General features: G+C 38.2%; 1 protein-coding gene across 1 annotated transcript in view; it reads right to left on the bottom strand.

Moving 5' to 3' along the window:
* Window positions 1-18084, bottom strand: part of LOC127416627 (PTB-containing, cubilin and LRP1-interacting protein-like) — a 39176-nt gene extending 21092 nt beyond the window's left edge. Inside the window, exon 1 of the mRNA XM_051656071.1 lies at window positions 17848-18084. Coding sequence (XP_051512031.1) covers window positions 17848-17877 — 30 coding nt within the window. The 5' untranslated portion in view covers window positions 17878-18084. The remainder of the gene's footprint in view (window positions 1-17847) is intronic.
* Between the last annotated feature and the right edge of the window lie 613 nt (window positions 18085-18697).

Raw genomic sequence — 18697 nt, 5'->3', positions numbered from 1 at the left:
CTGAGAGAAAGAACCATTCCTGCGGTCTGAGGAAGAAAGAAAAGCAGAAAGAGGAATAAAGAAAGAAGCAGAGAGATGGGGAGAGAAAAAGAGGCTTGTTCAGGGGAGGCCGAAGTGTTGAAATAAAGCAGGAATTTTATTCATAATATTTTCACTGCATTTCATTTTTAGCCTAATCTCAGTCAGGAAGTAAAAAAAAAAAAAAAAAAAAAAAACTTCAGAGACTTTACTGAGTCTATTTAGAGCAAATTCAATGGAAGACTGCAGAAGGGGAACAGTGGACATTTTCCACGAAAAACTGCTTGTGTGTTTCTGTGTGTGAGAGAGTCATTGTTATGAGAGTGTGTGCTTGCTCTTTTGTATTCTTATATCTGTCCATGTTTTTTGAGTTTGTCTAAGTTTTAAACAAGTTGGGAATAAAATGTGACTCCTAAAACATAGATCATTAAAACGTTTTCAAATTAGACCCCTCTTCCTGAAAACGTGACACCGGCTCCAAACTTTACCTCCAACAGAGCGACTGGCTCCTCTCAGGAGAGAAAGAGAGAGCTTATGCTTGAGACAGAGAGAGAGAGAATTTTCTGTTTCTGAGAAAGAGGGCAAAGTTCTCAGAGTTAAGTCAGAATTTCAGAATTTCAACACTGGATGCATGAGTAGAACCAGAGCATGACCATCACCTTTACTAACCTCATTTTGTCTCAACATGTGCAATGTCAGAAAGGACATTTCTCTGACATATCAAACTAGATGTCTATCCATCACCGCACTGCCAAGCTTGACAAGAACAACATAGACATAACATGTCAATTCTCTCTCTAACTGTAGATAACTATCATTACCTACGGCTAACCAAAAGCTACGTGGCCAGCTGTCGTTGGTGGACCACATTAAGACGAGTGGCCAATCATAAAGCTTCATTCTCAACAACATAGCATAATGAAAATAAAGCCATTCCACAACCATTCCTCCAATTAGATCCACACCAATTTTGAAGTTCTTTCATGGCTAGAAAACTTGAACTTGTTCCTTGCAGGCCATAAAGGTTTTAGTCGGAGTAGACAGCATATTTAATTTTATGTGAACAAAAACAAGTCTGTGTAGGACAGAGGTACAGTAAATATGATGCACTTAAAGAAAATTCAAAGTTGGCTCGTTAAAGTTGGTTTGACAAGACACAAGAAATTATAGCATTTGGGATCATTGACATTGAACATGGTGCAGCCAAGTTATTGTCAAGATCCTATTCAGCCTTTGTCATGATAATAATTTTGCCTATTGTTGGACCTATGCAGTTTATTATAATATTAATAAATGCCAGTAGGGCTGGGCGATACATCGAATACCTACGATATAATTGTGATGATTTTGCTGACGATATAAAATTCAACAATATCATGAATATTGCAATTATTTTAATTATGGCCATTAAGTTTCATAGAAAGCATCAGTAGACTAATTTCACAATCCTTCAGGGCTGTATAATTAATCAAAATAACATAAAAATGGAGAAATTATCATATGTGATTATTTAACTGCCAAAGGCCGCGATTAAAGACAGATAAACATGGTCTATGCGCGCTTCAGAATGAACCGGCGTCACGCTGATCTGTGTGCATGCGCGGGGCAGCGGGGCTCATGGGCTCGTGTTTTTAGCACAGTTCACTTGCATTGTGAAGTACTGCAGGTTCAAACATTCACGCAATTCCAAACATTAGTAACCGATATAAAGTTATTATACAAATCTACAAACACGGAACAGAAAAGGAGAGTTTGACAGCAGTTCACAAGATATGAAACTCATAACTGTTAAACAAACATATGCTTTCCGTTTCATAATAAAAGCTCCTGGTGAAGGTGAAATAAACACGACTGTACATGCAATGTCAAAATAAAAAACCCAGTTAAGGGTGAAGTAAATAGGACAGAAATATATCAATTTAAAATCTTATCCTGAAATTAATCATAATTCAGTATTATATTATAATAATAAACTTGACTGGGTTCCACAGTAATAATTTAGTACTATGTATCTGGTTTCCAAAAAGTAAGTGAAGTAGTTTTTGCACACCTTGTTCATTCACAAAGAAAAATGTTTTAGCAAAAATATATGAAGGTAAATAAGATTTTATTAAGCTTTCATATATGATTGTATATTAAATATAAGTATAAACGTGCAAATCAATGAAAATGATTGATCGTTTTACTCTCCCTTGTGTTAATTTAGTGAAACATTTTGGGAAACATGCCTTCATCATTTTTAAATAGATTTTTATTTAATGCTTTTGAAATATTAATTATACATGGCTACAATGGTTGTTTAGATGAAATGATGGTTCCTATGATTAAAAAAAAAAACAAAAAACACCATGCTATTTCAGAGCAAAAACATAGGGCAAATTCCAATTGAAAGTGATCATCCCTATGCCCTACTCTCTCTGAAGGACAGATCTCTTGATGTGGACACTCTAAAGGGAGCATGAAAGTACTGTATGAATGTACCCTTTACTAAAAGTCTTGTAAAAGGGCTCTTCGTGAAAAAAAAAATAATAATTTCTTATTTTTGTTTGGAACGAACTTTCGAGTAGCGTCCCCTTCCTGCAGTGCCCTTCAAGGGCGCAAAACTGCCGTTTGGAAAACGGCCATAATTGCTGAGATATATATCGAATATCGTCAATTTGCTGAAAAATATTGAGATATAATTTTTGAAGGCATATCGCCCAGCCCTAAATGCCAGTGTTTGATTTTAAGGGCATATTTTGTTTATTTCAGTACACAAATTTGGCACAAGGTCATAATTTGGGACCTGAAACTAAACTAGTTGAGAACCACTGACCTAACATGCACAACTCAAATAAACATTCATGCACACAAATTCAAATACACACAAAATGGTCTTTTCCAGCAAACTCATACTTTGGTTATGTGTGTGTAGAAGAAAGGGAGGCATTGTGTAAAACTTGTCAGATTTGAACTAAATGTTTGCGAGTAATAAACCATGAATGTATATGCCCATTTCCTGTTGTATGTGGGCGAGAGATGGACAAAACTATGTCAGTGTTTAACACATTATAAAGGAGTTTGTGGCTCAGTCCTGCACTGATGAGTTTTACAAGACCCAGGACATCTCTAGTCATTCATAAATCACTCACACCGAGTGTGTCTAGAGAGATAGAAACATGTCAGAGGGCTGGTGTAAGTTAGCAAGGTAGTGAGACAATGGAAATGGCTAAGGGACGTCTCTAGCCTCTATCAGCCTGATTATATCCGACCAGACCTCACACAGTCTTGTCGTGCAAGTTGTGTCTAAGTCTTGAAGGAATACTGCAGGTTTTATACAACTTCAAGGGAGTAAAGGAAAATAAAGGAATGTTCCGGTTCAATACAAGTTCAGCTCTATGGACAGCATCTGTGGCATGCTGTCGATTACCACAGAAAATAATTTAAATTTATCCCTTAGTTTGTGAGAAACTGAAAACTATGTTTACAGTAATGCACAACAGAAGTTTATTGGGCAAGTCTACGAACAGACTTATAAATATAAGATGTTCCATTTTATCTAGAATATTTCCTTAAAGAATGAATCAAACTTTAGTTTTGTGGCTTTTAGTCCATTTCTAGGTGTTAGTTTTAAGGCCTTCCACAGTATATGCTAGTACAGTCCTAAAGTTGACAAAATTATCTTTTAGCAGATATTCACATTTAAAATGTACAGTTTCTCTTCAGAGAAAATGGGCCAAACATATTAATTCTTACTAATCTTACACCCTAGGATGTGTAACAAATTTTGTCTAATAAAATGCTCTGTAAAATGAGAACGTTCCCTCCTCATAAAATCACCTGCCTCCAACTAGCAATCGCAAGTAGCAAAGCATGGTTCATGTCTGTGACATAAATAAAAGGCTCTTGGCCATTTGAATGAAAGGGACGGGCACTTCGATATTTCCCACCCCAACTTCTTATTTCAACAGAAAGCCCTAATCTCTCCCTGTCCTCTCCACCCACCAAAATGACCTATTTCAAATCTGACTTTCAAACAGAGATGATAAATGTCTGGTTGCTATGTATGAGAATGTGTCCAGACAGCTTGCAAGTGTGGGTGTCAGTCGCAGGGTGTGTATAACTTTGCGAGTGTCCTTGTTGCGTTTCACATGGACCTACCAGGGCCAAGTCAGCCTAGATATATGGGAGGTCCTGTGCTGCCACTGGTAGATGCCATTGGAAGCAAAAAAAAACAAAAACACTGATGAGTTAGAAAGATAGGGTGTTGGTTAATGGCAATGACAGTGAAAAACCTTATGGAATGTAATAAGGAATGTTGGTTTAATACAAGTTAAACTCAATCGACAAGATTTGTTGCGAAAAGTTGATCACCACAATTTTTATTTCCACTTGTCCCTTGTTGTTTTTTTTAAAAAGCAAAAATGAGGGTTAGAGTGAATCACTTACTAGAGAAGTAAATGGTGCTAGCATTTGGAGGGTTTAAATGCTGAAAAACGCTTTTTATGTAAAAGCACTTAGGCCTACGTAAATTATTCTGTAAGAAACATGCTGTCAACAAGTTGTCTAAATTGTCACTTTTGCAGTGGGACTGCTATTCTAGTTAATCATCACCTTTTTGCTCCTGTAAGTGAAAGCATGTCGTCAAGCACCTGGTGTCAGGTTAATAGCAGACAGCTTTTATTTTACACGGATTCTGGCAGTTTTTCATTGTTGGACATCAAAAACGTATACAGACAACAAGGAGGAGTCAAGTTTATGTTCTTCTGTTGATTTAAGACAACAGTCAGGCATAATATCTGATCAGCTCCAAGTAAACGAAGAAGTTAAGTCACCTCTATTCTTGGTATCCTAAAGCGGACATCAATCAAACATTATTAAGCAATTTTATCAAACTTGAGTCATGATACCACCAGACTGATATCACAGCAAAATTGTAAACAGTAGGTTGACTTTTCTTTATCTAAAATAGGTTTGTGCATACTGAAATGTGAAACAATGCCCCCAGTGGCCAAAGCGGTAAGTGTTGTTGGGCATACAGGCACGTGTGAGCTCCATTTTCCAGGGTGAAATGACCATGGAGGGGTGCCAAAAAGTTGTGAAGCAAGTTGTTTTTAGCTGTACAGGCTGTAATAAAGTGAAAAGGAATGCAGATTTAATAAACCGTAGCCCCCAACCCAAACCCCACACGTAAACCTAACCATCAGTGGGGTAAAAATTGAAATGTTTTAAGGGGAAAATGCAACCTCAGAATCGTGCCTGTCACAGATTTTGCAAACGAGATTACTTCCTGGTTTCAACGTGGGATTTGAACCCAGGCCTCCCACACTGTACACGCAACACACATCTGATCGCGCCACAGGGGAAGGTAAACACACTGGAGCGGATACAAAAATGTCTGATAGGACAGGGGTTTTCAAACTTTTCAATGCCTAAGACCCCTAAATATGATGATCCCCTGGTGAGAGAACCCAGTTGCTAAAAGGTTCAAAATATTTAACAAATAATTTGTTATACAATATACAATTAATTTTGTATTTTAAAATGTATAGTGTTTTTTCCTTACCATCTTATTTTCACTATTAATGTTCGTATATAAATCTTAAGAGAAATATTTTTAATTAAAACATATTTGTATAGAGCTTCCACAATAAACATTATGCCAAAGCAGCTTTACTAAGAATATGGCCTTACAACCACAAGTGAGCAAGCTAAAAGTGACAGCTAATGGTTCAAGAAATATTTGTATTACAAACCTATATGCAGATTTTTTTTAAATTATTTTCATTTCTTATAGTTAAAACTAGGGCTGTCAATAAAATAAAATAATCATGAATAATCTTGTGCATTCCAACCAGTCTTTAGAAAGCAAAACAAAACAGTAATAATGTCAAATTCGGTAATGTAAATTTTATTAAAAAAAATAATTTATTTTATATATACAGATATATATATATATATATATATATATATATATATATATATATATATATATATATATCATATACTTATATTACACACAGTATATATGTATGTACTGTATATACAGTATACACCGATCAGCCACAACATTACAACCACCTGCCTAATATTATGTAGGTCCCCCTTGTGCCACCAAAACTGCTCTGACCCGTCAAGGCATGGACTCTAAAAGACCTCTGAAGTTTTCCTGTGGTATCTGGCACCATGATGTTAGCAGCAAATACTTTAAGTCCTGTAAGTTGTGAGATGGGGCCTCCATGGATCGGACTTGTTGGTCCAGCACATCCCATAGATGCTCAATTGGATTGAGATCTGGGGAATTTGGAGGCCAAGTCAACACCTTGAACTCTTTGAATGTTCCTCAAACCATTCCTGAACAATTTTTGTAGTGTGGCAGGGTGCATTATCCTGCTGAAAGAGGCCACTGCCATCAGGAAATACCATTGCCATGAAGGGGTGTACGTGGTCTGCAACAATCTTTAGGTAGGTGGTACGTGTCAAAGTAACATCCATATGAATGCCAGGACCCAAGTTTTCCCAGCAGAACATTGCCCAGAGTATCACACTGCCTGCCTTCTTTCCATAGTGCATCCTGCTGCCCTCTCTTCCCCAGGTAAACGACACACATGTACCTGGCCGTCCACATGATCTAAAAGAAAATGTGATTCGTCAGACCAGGCCACCTTCTTCCTTTGCTCCATGGTCCAGTTCTGATGCTCACGTGCCCATTATAGTTGCTTTCGGCGGTGGACAGGGGTCAGCCTGGGCACTCTGCTGGTCTGTGGCTACACAGCCCCCTACACAGCAAGCTGTGATGCACTGTGTGTTCTGACACCTTTATATTATGGCCAGCATTAAGTTTTTCAGCAGTTTGTGCAAAAGTAGCTCTTCTGTGGAATCAGACCAGACGGGCTAGCTTTCACTCCCCATGCCTTGGGCGCACATTACCCTATCGCCGGTTCACCAGTTGTCCTTCCTTGGACCACTTTCGGTAGGTACTAACCACTGCATACCGGGAACACCCCACAAGACCTGCCGTTTTGGAGATGCACTGACCCAGTCATCTAGCCATCACAATTTGGCCTTTGTCAAAGTCGCTCAGATCCTTATGCTTGCCCATTTTTTTCTGCTTCCAACACATGAAATTCAAGAAATGACTGTTCACTTGCTGCCTAATATATCCCACCCCTTGACAGATGCCACTGTAACGAGATAATAAATGTTATTCACTTCACCTGTCAGTGGTTTTAATGTTGTGGCAGATCACCGCCAAAACAGCACCAACCTACATAGCATTCCATAGCATTCTGAGATGCTATTCTTCTCACCACAATTGTACAGAGTGGTTATCTGAGTTACCGTAGACTTTGTCAGTTCTAACCAGTCTGGCCATTCGCTGTTGACCTCTCTCATCAACAAGGCATTTCTGTCCACAGAACTGCCGCTCACTGGATGTTTTTTGTTTCTGGCACCATTCGGAGTAAATTCTAGAGACTGTTTTGCGTGACAGTTCAGCGAATGGAAATGTCTTGTTGATGAGAGAGGTCAACAGAGAATGGCCAGACTGGTTCGAACTGACAAATTCTACGGTAACTCAGATAACCACTCTGTACAATTGTGGTGAGAAGAATAGCATCTCAGAATGCAATTGTGAGATGCGGGTTGGCACTGTTTTGGCGGCACGAGGGGGACCTAAACAATATTAGGCAGGTGGTTTTAATGTTGTGACTAACCGGTGTGTGTGTGTGTGTGTGTGTGTGTGTGTATACACACACACACACACACACACACACACACACACACACACACACACACACACACACACACAGAATTTTTACACTTTATATTTTTATTTTCCACGGACCCCCTAGCACCCCCTTGCGGCAAGTTGTGGACCCCAGTTTAAAAATCCCATTGATAGGAGTAGGGCTGCAACTAACGATTATTTTGATAATCAATTAATCTAACGATTATTAGAATGATTATTTGACTATTCGGGCCAAGTTAAAAGGTTGTCTTAAACATGCTTACTAACAATAAAGAGGACAAATCATCTTTTTAAAATACCCCTAAATGACATTCACTGAATTAAAGAGAAACATTTTTTTGTTTTCTAATTGAGTACAAATTCACTGCAAAAAATCCTATTGTTTGTTATCAAGTGTTTTTGTCTTGTTGTCCATTTAAAAATATCTAAAAATCCTTAAAACATGATACATTTACTTTAGAAGCAATATATAAGATGTTAAGAACTGCTTTCAGAGAATGTAACTTGAATATAAGTGTATTTTGTATAAGTGTATTTTTTCACTTGTTCATACTTCTGCCAGTGCAATAAAGACAAAATACACTTGTATTCAAGAAATATTCTCTGAAAGCAAGTCTAAATACCGTATATGCTGCTTCTGGGGTGAATGTATCTTGTTTTTAAGGATTTTTAGAAATTTAAAAATATTTGAATTTTTTATATTATATTCAGTATAAAACAGATAACACATTTTTCTTCTGCAGTATAGCTCCAAATGTAAATGTACACTTACTTTTGAAGTTTTAGATATTTATACTGAAAAACAAGCTAAAACAAAAACAAATGAAAAATGTATTTTGTTGCTGTGTAAAATGGGCAAAGACTACCCTCTCTCACCATTTTGTTCACATTGATCCATCTTTAACTCACACAACAAAATAGAGCTGCATATTGCCTAGGGCTGCAACTAACAATTATTTTGATAATTGATTAATCTTCGATTATTTCTTCGATTAATAGATTAATCGGATAAATACTGAAATTTTATTTCCTGTATTTTATTAAAATGCGATTTAAAAAAAAAAAAAAAAAACAGAAATGATAAAGGGCGTTAAGGATTTGGTCTGATTTACTGTATACTGAATTCACAATTCTATACTCTCACAAAACTTTGAACAAAGCCTGAAACATGAAAAGTTTTAATTTATTATTATTATTACTTTCAGGACATATGCAAAACAGTTCATTTCCTTTACTTGTAAAACTTAAACAAAAAGTACTGTTCATTAAAGAGTAAAAAGATCCATCGCGGTTGGAGTGGGACAAAAAAAATCAGCCCAGCAGAGGGCAATGGTGACACCAGAATAGAAATATGAATAATTCTGCCCAGCTGAAAAATACATAATTATGTTAGATACAGTTAAAGTCAAAAGTTTACAAACACTTAGGTTGAAGTAATTAAAACTAATTTTTAACCACTCCACAGATTTAATATTAGCAAACTATAGTTTTGGCAAGTCGTTTAGGACATCTACTTTGTGCATGACACTAGTCACTTTTCAAACAATTGTTTACAGACAGATTGTTTCACTTTTAATTGACTATATCACAATTCCAGTGGGTCAAAAGTTTACATACACTAAGTTAACTGTGCCTTGAAGCAGCTTGGAAAATTCCAGAAAATGATGGCAAGCCTTTAGACAATTAGCTTCTGATATGAGGTGTACTGAACTGGAGGTGCATCAGTGGATGTATTTTAAGGCCTACCTTCAAACTCAGTGCCTCTTTGCTGTACATCATGGGAAAATCAAAAGAAATCAGCCAAGACCTCAGTAAAAAATTGTGGATCTCCACAAGTCTAGTTCATCCTTGGGAGAAATTTCCAAAAGCCTGAAGGTACCACGTTCATCCGTACAAACAATAGTACGCAAGTATATACACCATGGGACCATACAGCCATCATACCGCTCAGGAAGGAGACGCATTCTGTCTGTCTCCTAGAGATGAACGTAGTTTGGTGCGAAAAGTGTAAATCAATCCCAGAACAACAGAAAAGGACCTTGTGAAGATGCTGGAGGAAACAGGTAGACAAGTATCAATATTCACACTAAAACGAGTCATATATCGACATAACCTGACAGGCTGCTCAGCAAGGAAGAAGTGATCCTAACTGAACTAAGACAGGGAATGTTTTCTACAATTAAATGTCAGGAATTATGAAAAACTGAGCTTATTTTCTGGAATTGTCCAAGCTGCTTAAAGGCACAGTTAACATAGTGAATGTAAACTTCTGACCCACTGGAATTGTGATATAGTCAATTAAAAGTGAAACAATCTGTCTGCAAAAAATTGTTGGAAAAATTACTTGTGTCATGCAAAGTAGATGTCCTAAACGACTTGCTTAATCTATAGTTTTCTAATATTAAATTTGTGGAGTGGTTAAAAAATTTGTTTTAATGACTTCATGTTACGTTAAATGAGATCAAACTATGACAATGGATATTTTCCTCAACAAATGTTTATTGTCGACGTTGACGATATCATTGACTAATCTTTTTAGCCCTAGATAGGAGATAGCGCTTGTCATTGGGTCGGCATAATGTGGTCAATCCTAGGGTACTGGAACTCTCAGGAACAACATGCCGACTTCCCATGTGATCATATTGTTACTACTTATTATCTTTTAAGTCTTGTGGCTGTAAATTTGAAACTGTGTGAATTTTAAAGTTTACCAGATTGCCCCCATTTTCTTCCATTGTAGGTGCCTAACTGGACACATGATTTTTGCTCAAACAAAACAAATTGAGGGATGAATCATAATTATTTTTTTGTGGTAATCAATATTATGCCACAAATGCTGTCAATAGAACTTCACTTGTATTGAAACCAGAACATTCCTTTAAAAGTAATGATGGCCCCACCCACATTCATCAAAACACAAATCAATGTCAACTAGCAATGGTGCACAGAAGCTATTAAACCAACCACTCATACACACAAATAAAAACACACACTGGTTAAGTGTAAATACATCCATAAATTTTAAAGACCCTGATTTATTTACATATTTTTCAGACACATACACACCCAAACACTATCATCTCTCTGTGAACCTTGTGGGAGAGTCTTCCCAAACACTAAAGAAGCTAACGACAGACAGACATATCTGTGGTTTACCCTCAAACTCACTCAACATACACGGGCACACATACTAAAACCAAGTAGAAACCAAATGATATTCTTGGAGACTGGGAGTTGTAATAGGCTGTATTGTACTGCAGTTATCAATTATTCCCTTAAAGAACATTCAAAACACATACTTCATACAAATGTTTCCTTACAGAGGCCAGCACATGACAAGCCCAAATCCCTCCTCTCCATCCAAACACACTACAGAAAGAGTGCATTAAACTCTGAGTATGGGTTCACTTCAGTTCACTAAACATGACCAATGTGGAATGTTGCAATAGAACATGCAGTTAACAACTTACTGTCGGTTGAAATTTACCAACATACACTATATTGCCAAAAGTATTCGCTCACCCATCCAAATAATTGAATTCAGGTGTTCCAATCACTTCCATGGCCACAGGTGTATAAAATGAAGCACCTAGGCATGCAGACTGCTTCTGCAAACATTTGTGAAAGAATGGGCCGCTCTCAGGAGCTCAGTGAATTCCAGCGTGGTACTGTGATAGCATGCCACCTGTGCAACAAGTCCAGTTGTGAAATTTCCTCGCTACTAAATATTCCACATTCAACTGTCAGTGGTATTATAACAAAGTGGAAGTGATTGGGAATGACAGCAACTCAGCCACGAAGTGGTAGGCCACGTAAAATGACAGAGCGGGGTCAGTGGATGCTGAGGCGCATAGTGCACAGAGGTCGCCAACTTTCTGCAGAGTCAATCGCTACAGACCTCCAAAGTTCAAACGGCCTTCAGATTAGCTCAAGAACAGTGCATAGAGAGCTTCATGGAATGGGTTTCCATGGCTGAGCAGCTGCATCCAAGCCATACATCACCAAGTGCAATGCAAAGCATCGGATGCAGTGGTGTAAAGCACGCCGCCACTGGACTCTAGAGCAGTGGAGACGCGTTCTCTGGAGTGACGAATCACGCTTCTCCATCTGGCAATCTGATGGACGAGTCTGGGTTTGGCGGTTGCCAGGAGAACGGTACTTGTCTGACTGCATTGTGCCAACTGTGAAATTTGGTGGAGGGGGATTATGGTGTGGGGTTGTTTTTCAGGAGCTGGGCTTGGCCCCTTAGTTCCAGTGAAAGGAACTTTGAATGCTTCAGAATACCAAGAGATTTTGGACAATTCCATGCTCCCAACTTTGTGGGAACAGTTTGGGGATGGCCCCTTCCTGTTCCAACATGACTGTGCACCAGTGCACAAAGCAAGGTCCATAAAGACATGGATGAGCGAGTTTGGTGTGGAAGAACTTGACTGGCCTGCACAGAGACCTGACCTCAACCCGATAGAGCACCTTTGGGATGAATTAGAGCGAAGACTGCGAGCCAGGCCTTCTCGTCCAACATCAGTGTCTGACCTCACAAATGCGCTTCTGGAAGAATGGTCAAAAATTCCCATAAACACACTCCTAAACCTTGTGGAAAGCCTTCCCAGAAGAGTTGAAGCTGTTATAGCTGCAAAGGGTGGGCCGACATCATATTAAACCCTATGGATTAAGAATGGGATGTCATTTAAGTTCATATGCGTCTAAAGGCAGATGAGCGAATACTTTTGGCAATATAGTGTATGAAAAACTGTTAAATTGGAAACATTGTTTTTAGTGTCAAGTCTAAACAATACTGAACATCTATACATCTCTCTGCACAATTTTTAGAAGCGTGTCACACTTTAAGGAAAGGGGATATGAAATTTAAGCGTTGGCAGAAAAAAATGATGACTAAGTAATAGATGCACGCATATAGAAAAGAAGAACAAACATGTCCCGCCCATTGGAAAATGTGGAGTTTATTTTGAGGTGAAAGAATGTCCCAAAAGACACCCAATAAACGTACGCAGTGGGCATAATATGCAGAGAAATTGCTATGTAAGCCATTTTTCTGTTGTCTTGGATTGTGCAACATGAAATATAAAAAATATTTTAAGATCCTGCTCAAAAGACCAGCTTAGAGCAGCATGAATTTCCATGCTGGTCAAGGCTTGTTTATGCTGGTTAGGTGTTGGTGAAGCTGGTCTGCCAACATGGTCATTCTGTTGAAGCTGCTTGACCAATGGTTGAAGGAATAGTTCACCCAAAAATGAAAATTCTGTCATAATTTACTTGAACAGCCATGTTAGTCTTTTCAGCAAGGCAGTGAGTGGCAGCCCAAAGTAAAACCCTTTATGTGAGCTACCTAAATCACTTCACTAACCGTCACATATTTACAACAGTTTTGCTAATACACAAAACCATGGATCAAACACAACATACATAGGATTTTTCTTCAAAGCATATACAGGTTATTATCAATGAGTGGTTTCACCATTGCAACAGAACAAAAGAGGATTATCCTCTCTACAAAGATCAGATTTGGATCTCAATAACAGCTAAATGAATAACAGAATTCATCAGAACGGTTTCATATCACAGAAAGGGAGAGAACAGAATGAGACTGAGCATCGCCATCAACACAGCCATGCCCGTTACCGTGGAAACACCACAGAGAGAGAGACTGCTGGTAGTCATGGTTACCATGCAGCGGACACAGTGAGAGTGCTTCACAGCATTCTGAGAAATGTGTGTTGAGAAAGAATCAGTGTATGCGAGTGGAAAATTAAAGGGTTGAGAATAAGGTCTTGTTTCAATTCATTGTCTGGAGGTCTTATTGAGGCCAGTGCCCACTAAGGTTGCATTCATATGACTGAACTGTACCATGCCTAGGTCACAAATCCAAGTCTTTGGCTGTGTGGTGTTTTTGTGATCACTATTGGAAAAGTATTGAGATCCAATCAATCTGGTCACAGAGACAATTGGCTCTTAATAATAATCAGATAAATGCCCTTGGTAAGACTGATATATGGTACTAAGTAGTCTGGCGTAATATATTTGGGAGACCAAAAGGGGGTGATGTAACATATACTGTACTTAATACCAAGTTATTTATCACCTCTGTCACCCCTACATTTGCGCAGCTGGTGTTTCGCATAGTGTTTCATTGTGGATAATGTTATGTTATGGTGGATAAACAAATTGAAAAGTTTTGGGGAAAGGGCAAAAGAAGCCCTTTTAGAAGAAATATCCTATATGAACAGATATCCCTGCCATTCGCCATGATACGCAGCAACAGGCAACATACATGTACAACCTACAATTTTGGAAGCTCTGAACCCTAAGAAAAAGATATCAAATTATGTAGCTAAGTTTATAGTCGGTGCTTTGCAGCGGCTTAACGTGGTAGAAAGTCCCTTTTCCAAAACATGTTAGAGGAAATTAAATTGGAGCCTGCCGCTAACAATTTACTTACATTGTGTTGAGAAATTTGTATGTTGAGACAAAGACTATTGTGCAACGAGTATAACCCTATTTATATCTGAAAAAAGGCGATATAGATCAATAATCATCGGGAAAATTGTCTGATTATGGATGCGTGGAAAAGGTATCGATCCTAAGCCTAGTACTAAGGTTAGGTAAGATAACGTTGGACAGAACGTTCTGTATTTTTTTAGATAAGAGTGTGAGGGTGATCTAAAGTAGACTAAGTGAAGGTTTGTCTCAAGGCCTCAGAAAAAAAACACGTATAACAGTGTAAGAGGGTAAAAGGGAAAGGAGGAGGCAAGAACCAGATGAAGTATCAAAGTAATATTTAATTAAACAAAAAAACACAAACATAACCACAAACACATACAGGGCAGCTGCCTGTAGCTCTTTCTCCCTGTACTGCCACCTCCAGCCGCCTTTATCCCTCTCGTGGGCTTGATTAGCCCGATTAGGGGTGCCACAAACAGTAAAGAGATACTGTATGTTCATTTGATTATAATACACACACACAAAAAGAGATGTTAGGCAGAATGTTAGAACTGTGATGTCTTATTTCAGAAAGAAAACAGTAAATATGAGTACATCCCTTGGTTCGGTTCGCTTAGGCATATATGAACATGGCAATCGCGCTCGGATCCACACCAAAACAACCGCCTGAACGAGGTGGTCTCGGACCTGGAGCAGTTCGCTTGTGGTGAGAATGCAAACCGTCCCAATGGACCAACGAATCAAACAATATCCCTATAAAAACCATGAACATAACTGAGGGATCTTTGGAGAAGACATCTGTAGATCAGCATCAAAACGTGTATATAGCCTTTTGGTAACTATATTAGTTATAATTGCATGTTTAAAATAGCTGTTTTATAATTCCTGTGGTAATTTTAGTGCGATCGTTTCTCTCTTTCATATAGCGGCAGAACATGGGTAGGACGGCGTTAGCAACTTTTTGACAAAGAAAAAAACATTTTTACGTGGCTTTACTCTGCTGTGTGTGTGTGTGTACATGCGAGAGAGAGGTAGAGAGAGAGAGAGAGAGAGAGATCTGTGACAACAGGCACGTTTCTATGGAGAAATAATTTAAAAGCAACTAATGACGGATAAAAATAACCATGACGGAAACTTTACAACTCATATCCATCCGAGTGATGGATAATTTGTATTTGGAGCACAACTTCTAACTGGCGACGCTTGAAAATTCTCTCAAATTTGTATTGGTTGACACATTTTTTACAGGCATATAATTGTAACTGGTATATCAATGGATGAGCTTAATTCTAAGTGGACAGCTTGCACACATGTGACTTTTATTGACATAGATTTGGTATTGTTTTGAAATGTTGCCTTTTGAAAGCATACCGAACCAAGAAGAAAATGCAACATTGTAACAATTAAGTCCACCTTTCGGAACAAAGCAAACGGTCTACAGGTCTGAAAACCCCTTAAAATGGCCCTAATATGGCCTATATCAGACAATAACAATACATTTTGCTTGTAATTCACATGAAAAAAACCAAATAAGAAAAAGATGTTGTGGTTCTGCTAGGATGATGTGTTTCAATGTATGCATGAGGATGTATACAAACTGAACTTTTTGCAAATCTACAACTGCACAGTAAGAAAGATGTACTTCCATGTTTTCAACACTGTGATTTATTTATGACAGCGATTATTTCAAAAACATGCTCACAACTATGTATTATGATTTAACGCTGTAAAACTGAAAACAGGGACTTCAATGGACAGAGGCCATGGATGATGGTCTAATAAGGAACAGGCCTTTTCAAACTATATACAAATATGTGAAAGACCACAAAATTCTATCAAACTATGCATACATGGTGTATAACTAACAAACTTGAGGTGATTAAATTAGGTTGTAATCTTTTGGATTACTTCAGTAAGGATTTGTTTTAATCTTGAGCCCAGTTTGCACGGAACTACGGTACCTACAGATTAAAAGAATAGTTCACCCAAAAATGAAAATTCTCTACTCATTTACACACCCTCATCCCATCCCAGATGTGTATTACACAAATTAAGATTTTAGGAAGAATATCTCAGTTCTGTAGGTCCATACAATGCAAGTAAATGGTGACCAAAACTTTGAAGCTCCAAAAAGCACATAGAGGGAGCATAAAAGTAATCCATATGACTCCTATAATTTAAAGCAATCTTCTGAAGCAATCCAATCGGTTTTGGCTGAGAACAGAACAAATTGTAACTGCTTTTTTACTATAAATCTTGACATCAGCAGTCTCCATGGCGATCATGGTTTTAAGCTCGATTACACTTCCAAGCACCATCTAGAGCTCTAGGAAGTGTAATTGAGCTTGAAATCATGAATGTGCCTAGAGACTGCAATGGCAAGATGTACAGTGAAAAAGAAGATACATTTTGGTCTGTTCTCATCCAAAACAGATTGGATCGCCACAGAAGACATGGATTAAACCACTGGAGCCTTATAGATTACTTTTATGCTGCATTTATGTGCTTTGTTTCCTTCAAAGTTTTCACCAATCACTAATATTGTATGGACTTACAGAGCTTAGATATTTGCCTAAAAATCTGTTTGTGTTCTGCAGAAGAAAGAAAGTCATACACATCTGGAATAACATGAGGGTGAGTAAATGATGAGAAAACTTTAATTGTTGGGTGAAGTATTACTTTAATAAACTCTTGTTGTTGTTACATGCTTTTAAATCATTTATAGTGTTTTCAATCTGCCATTTTGCTACGCATTATAGAAAATTATGTTTATCAAATCACTTGAAATAGCTTTCAAATAGTTTACTACGCTGTTTAATCACTGTCGCCTTGCCAAACTCTGTGAGGAAAGATTGTGCAAGTTCATCTGGCAAAGCCCGTCCCTCTCCACATCTGGATAATATTACAAACAGTGGAGGCGTGAAGCCCAGCACCTCTGGAGATAACAATACTTGACATGAACAATTTTTGTATTTATTATTATTATTATTATTTAAACGAGATTTACAGGTAACTATTTCACTACCAATTATCTGAATCCGACTGCCTGGTGAAATTAGGCTAAATACTATAATGCAAGGGAATTGGAGGCCAATGTCGTTGCCCAACACAGATATAAAAATCAAGACGCACAGCTTGTCAACAGATGTGCAGTTTATAAAACCGGCTTCAGGGGCGTTCACACAGGACACAAAGAGACACGTTTATAAAAGTTTAACTACTTTAACCTGACGTGCCGTAGTACAGACGCCACGAGTATAAACCAACAATTTTAAAAGAAAAGAAATAATGCACTATTATCTCTAGCAAGGCCACTGCTGCAAGTTCCCCGCACGACAAAGTCGTTCCAGACCCAACGCCAGTTAATGGTGTGAAATGGCCTTGGGTCTGTATAGACATAGGGACAATAATTCTAAAAAAAAAAAAAAAAAAAAAAAACAGCATATAACTTCAGCTATATTTTATGCTCATGCTCCCAGCTGCTGGACAGAAGCTCGAGCTTCAGCGAGGTGGAGGAATACGAACTTGCAGTTGCAGAGAAATCGATGAGAAGCTTGTGTGCTTGCTCCAAAAATGCACGACAGATAACAAAAGCATTTCTTACTCATATTATGTATCAACACAAAGCCATCCAGTCTTACCTGCAATCGCTCCGACGCAGGCTGCCACATTTTAATTGTCTATAAGCTCGATTCTCAGGTTGGAAACAGCTTGCTTGTGGCAGAGGGATGGTCCGGCTAGAACATCTGCTCGCTGGCGGCGCTTTCTCGCTCCTTCTCTCTCCTCCAGCAACCCGGAATAAAAACACACGGAGGCAGTGAATTCCGACGGTGCGCAAGGACGAAACTCCGCCTGCAAAAACACACTCAGACTCTTTTCTTTCTTTCTCTCTCCCGTTTTTCTGACTCTCTCTGTCCTCCGCCCCTTTCAACTGAGGTTGTTCTCAAAGTGACCGGCAGAGGGCGATTGTGGGGTGCTATTTAACTGCAACGCTCGATTCCAGTTGTGTGCATTTGATCGTGGTTTTATTAGACTGAATATATGAAAACGGCGTTTTGTGTGTCTTTGATCGTTCTGATGTAGTACAGATGCATTTTTTTTTTTTTTTTTTTTTTACAAAGTAGGCTTTCAAACCAGCTGGTTACTCAATGAGGGGGTGTGGTTCAATGACACAATGATCAAATCTGACTTTATGAACCCTAAATGATGTCAGAGGTCAGAGCTTGACCCCATCTCTTTATAAATGGTGTTTCAAGTTATTATTATTATTATTATTATTATTTTAGGATTTACAAGCAGTTTTATCACTATAGCTGCTCAGCCCACACTTTTTAAAAGAATATTTAAAGGAGCTATGCTATGTTAGAATTGGAATAATTGCTATATACTGAGTCGTACACAGTATCCACCTTATGTTTCAGCAAAACTAGGACCATTAGCAACATTGAATGTGGACCACTTCCGGTATAAGCCACTTCCAGCTATTTTAGC

The sequence above is a fragment of the Myxocyprinus asiaticus genome, chromosome 26 (assembly GCF_019703515.2).
Source record: "Myxocyprinus asiaticus isolate MX2 ecotype Aquarium Trade chromosome 26, UBuf_Myxa_2, whole genome shotgun sequence".
In the NCBI taxonomy this organism is placed as follows: Eukaryota; Metazoa; Chordata; class Actinopteri; order Cypriniformes; family Catostomidae; genus Myxocyprinus; species Myxocyprinus asiaticus.
This window is presented reverse-complemented; position numbering and strand designations above follow the sequence as displayed.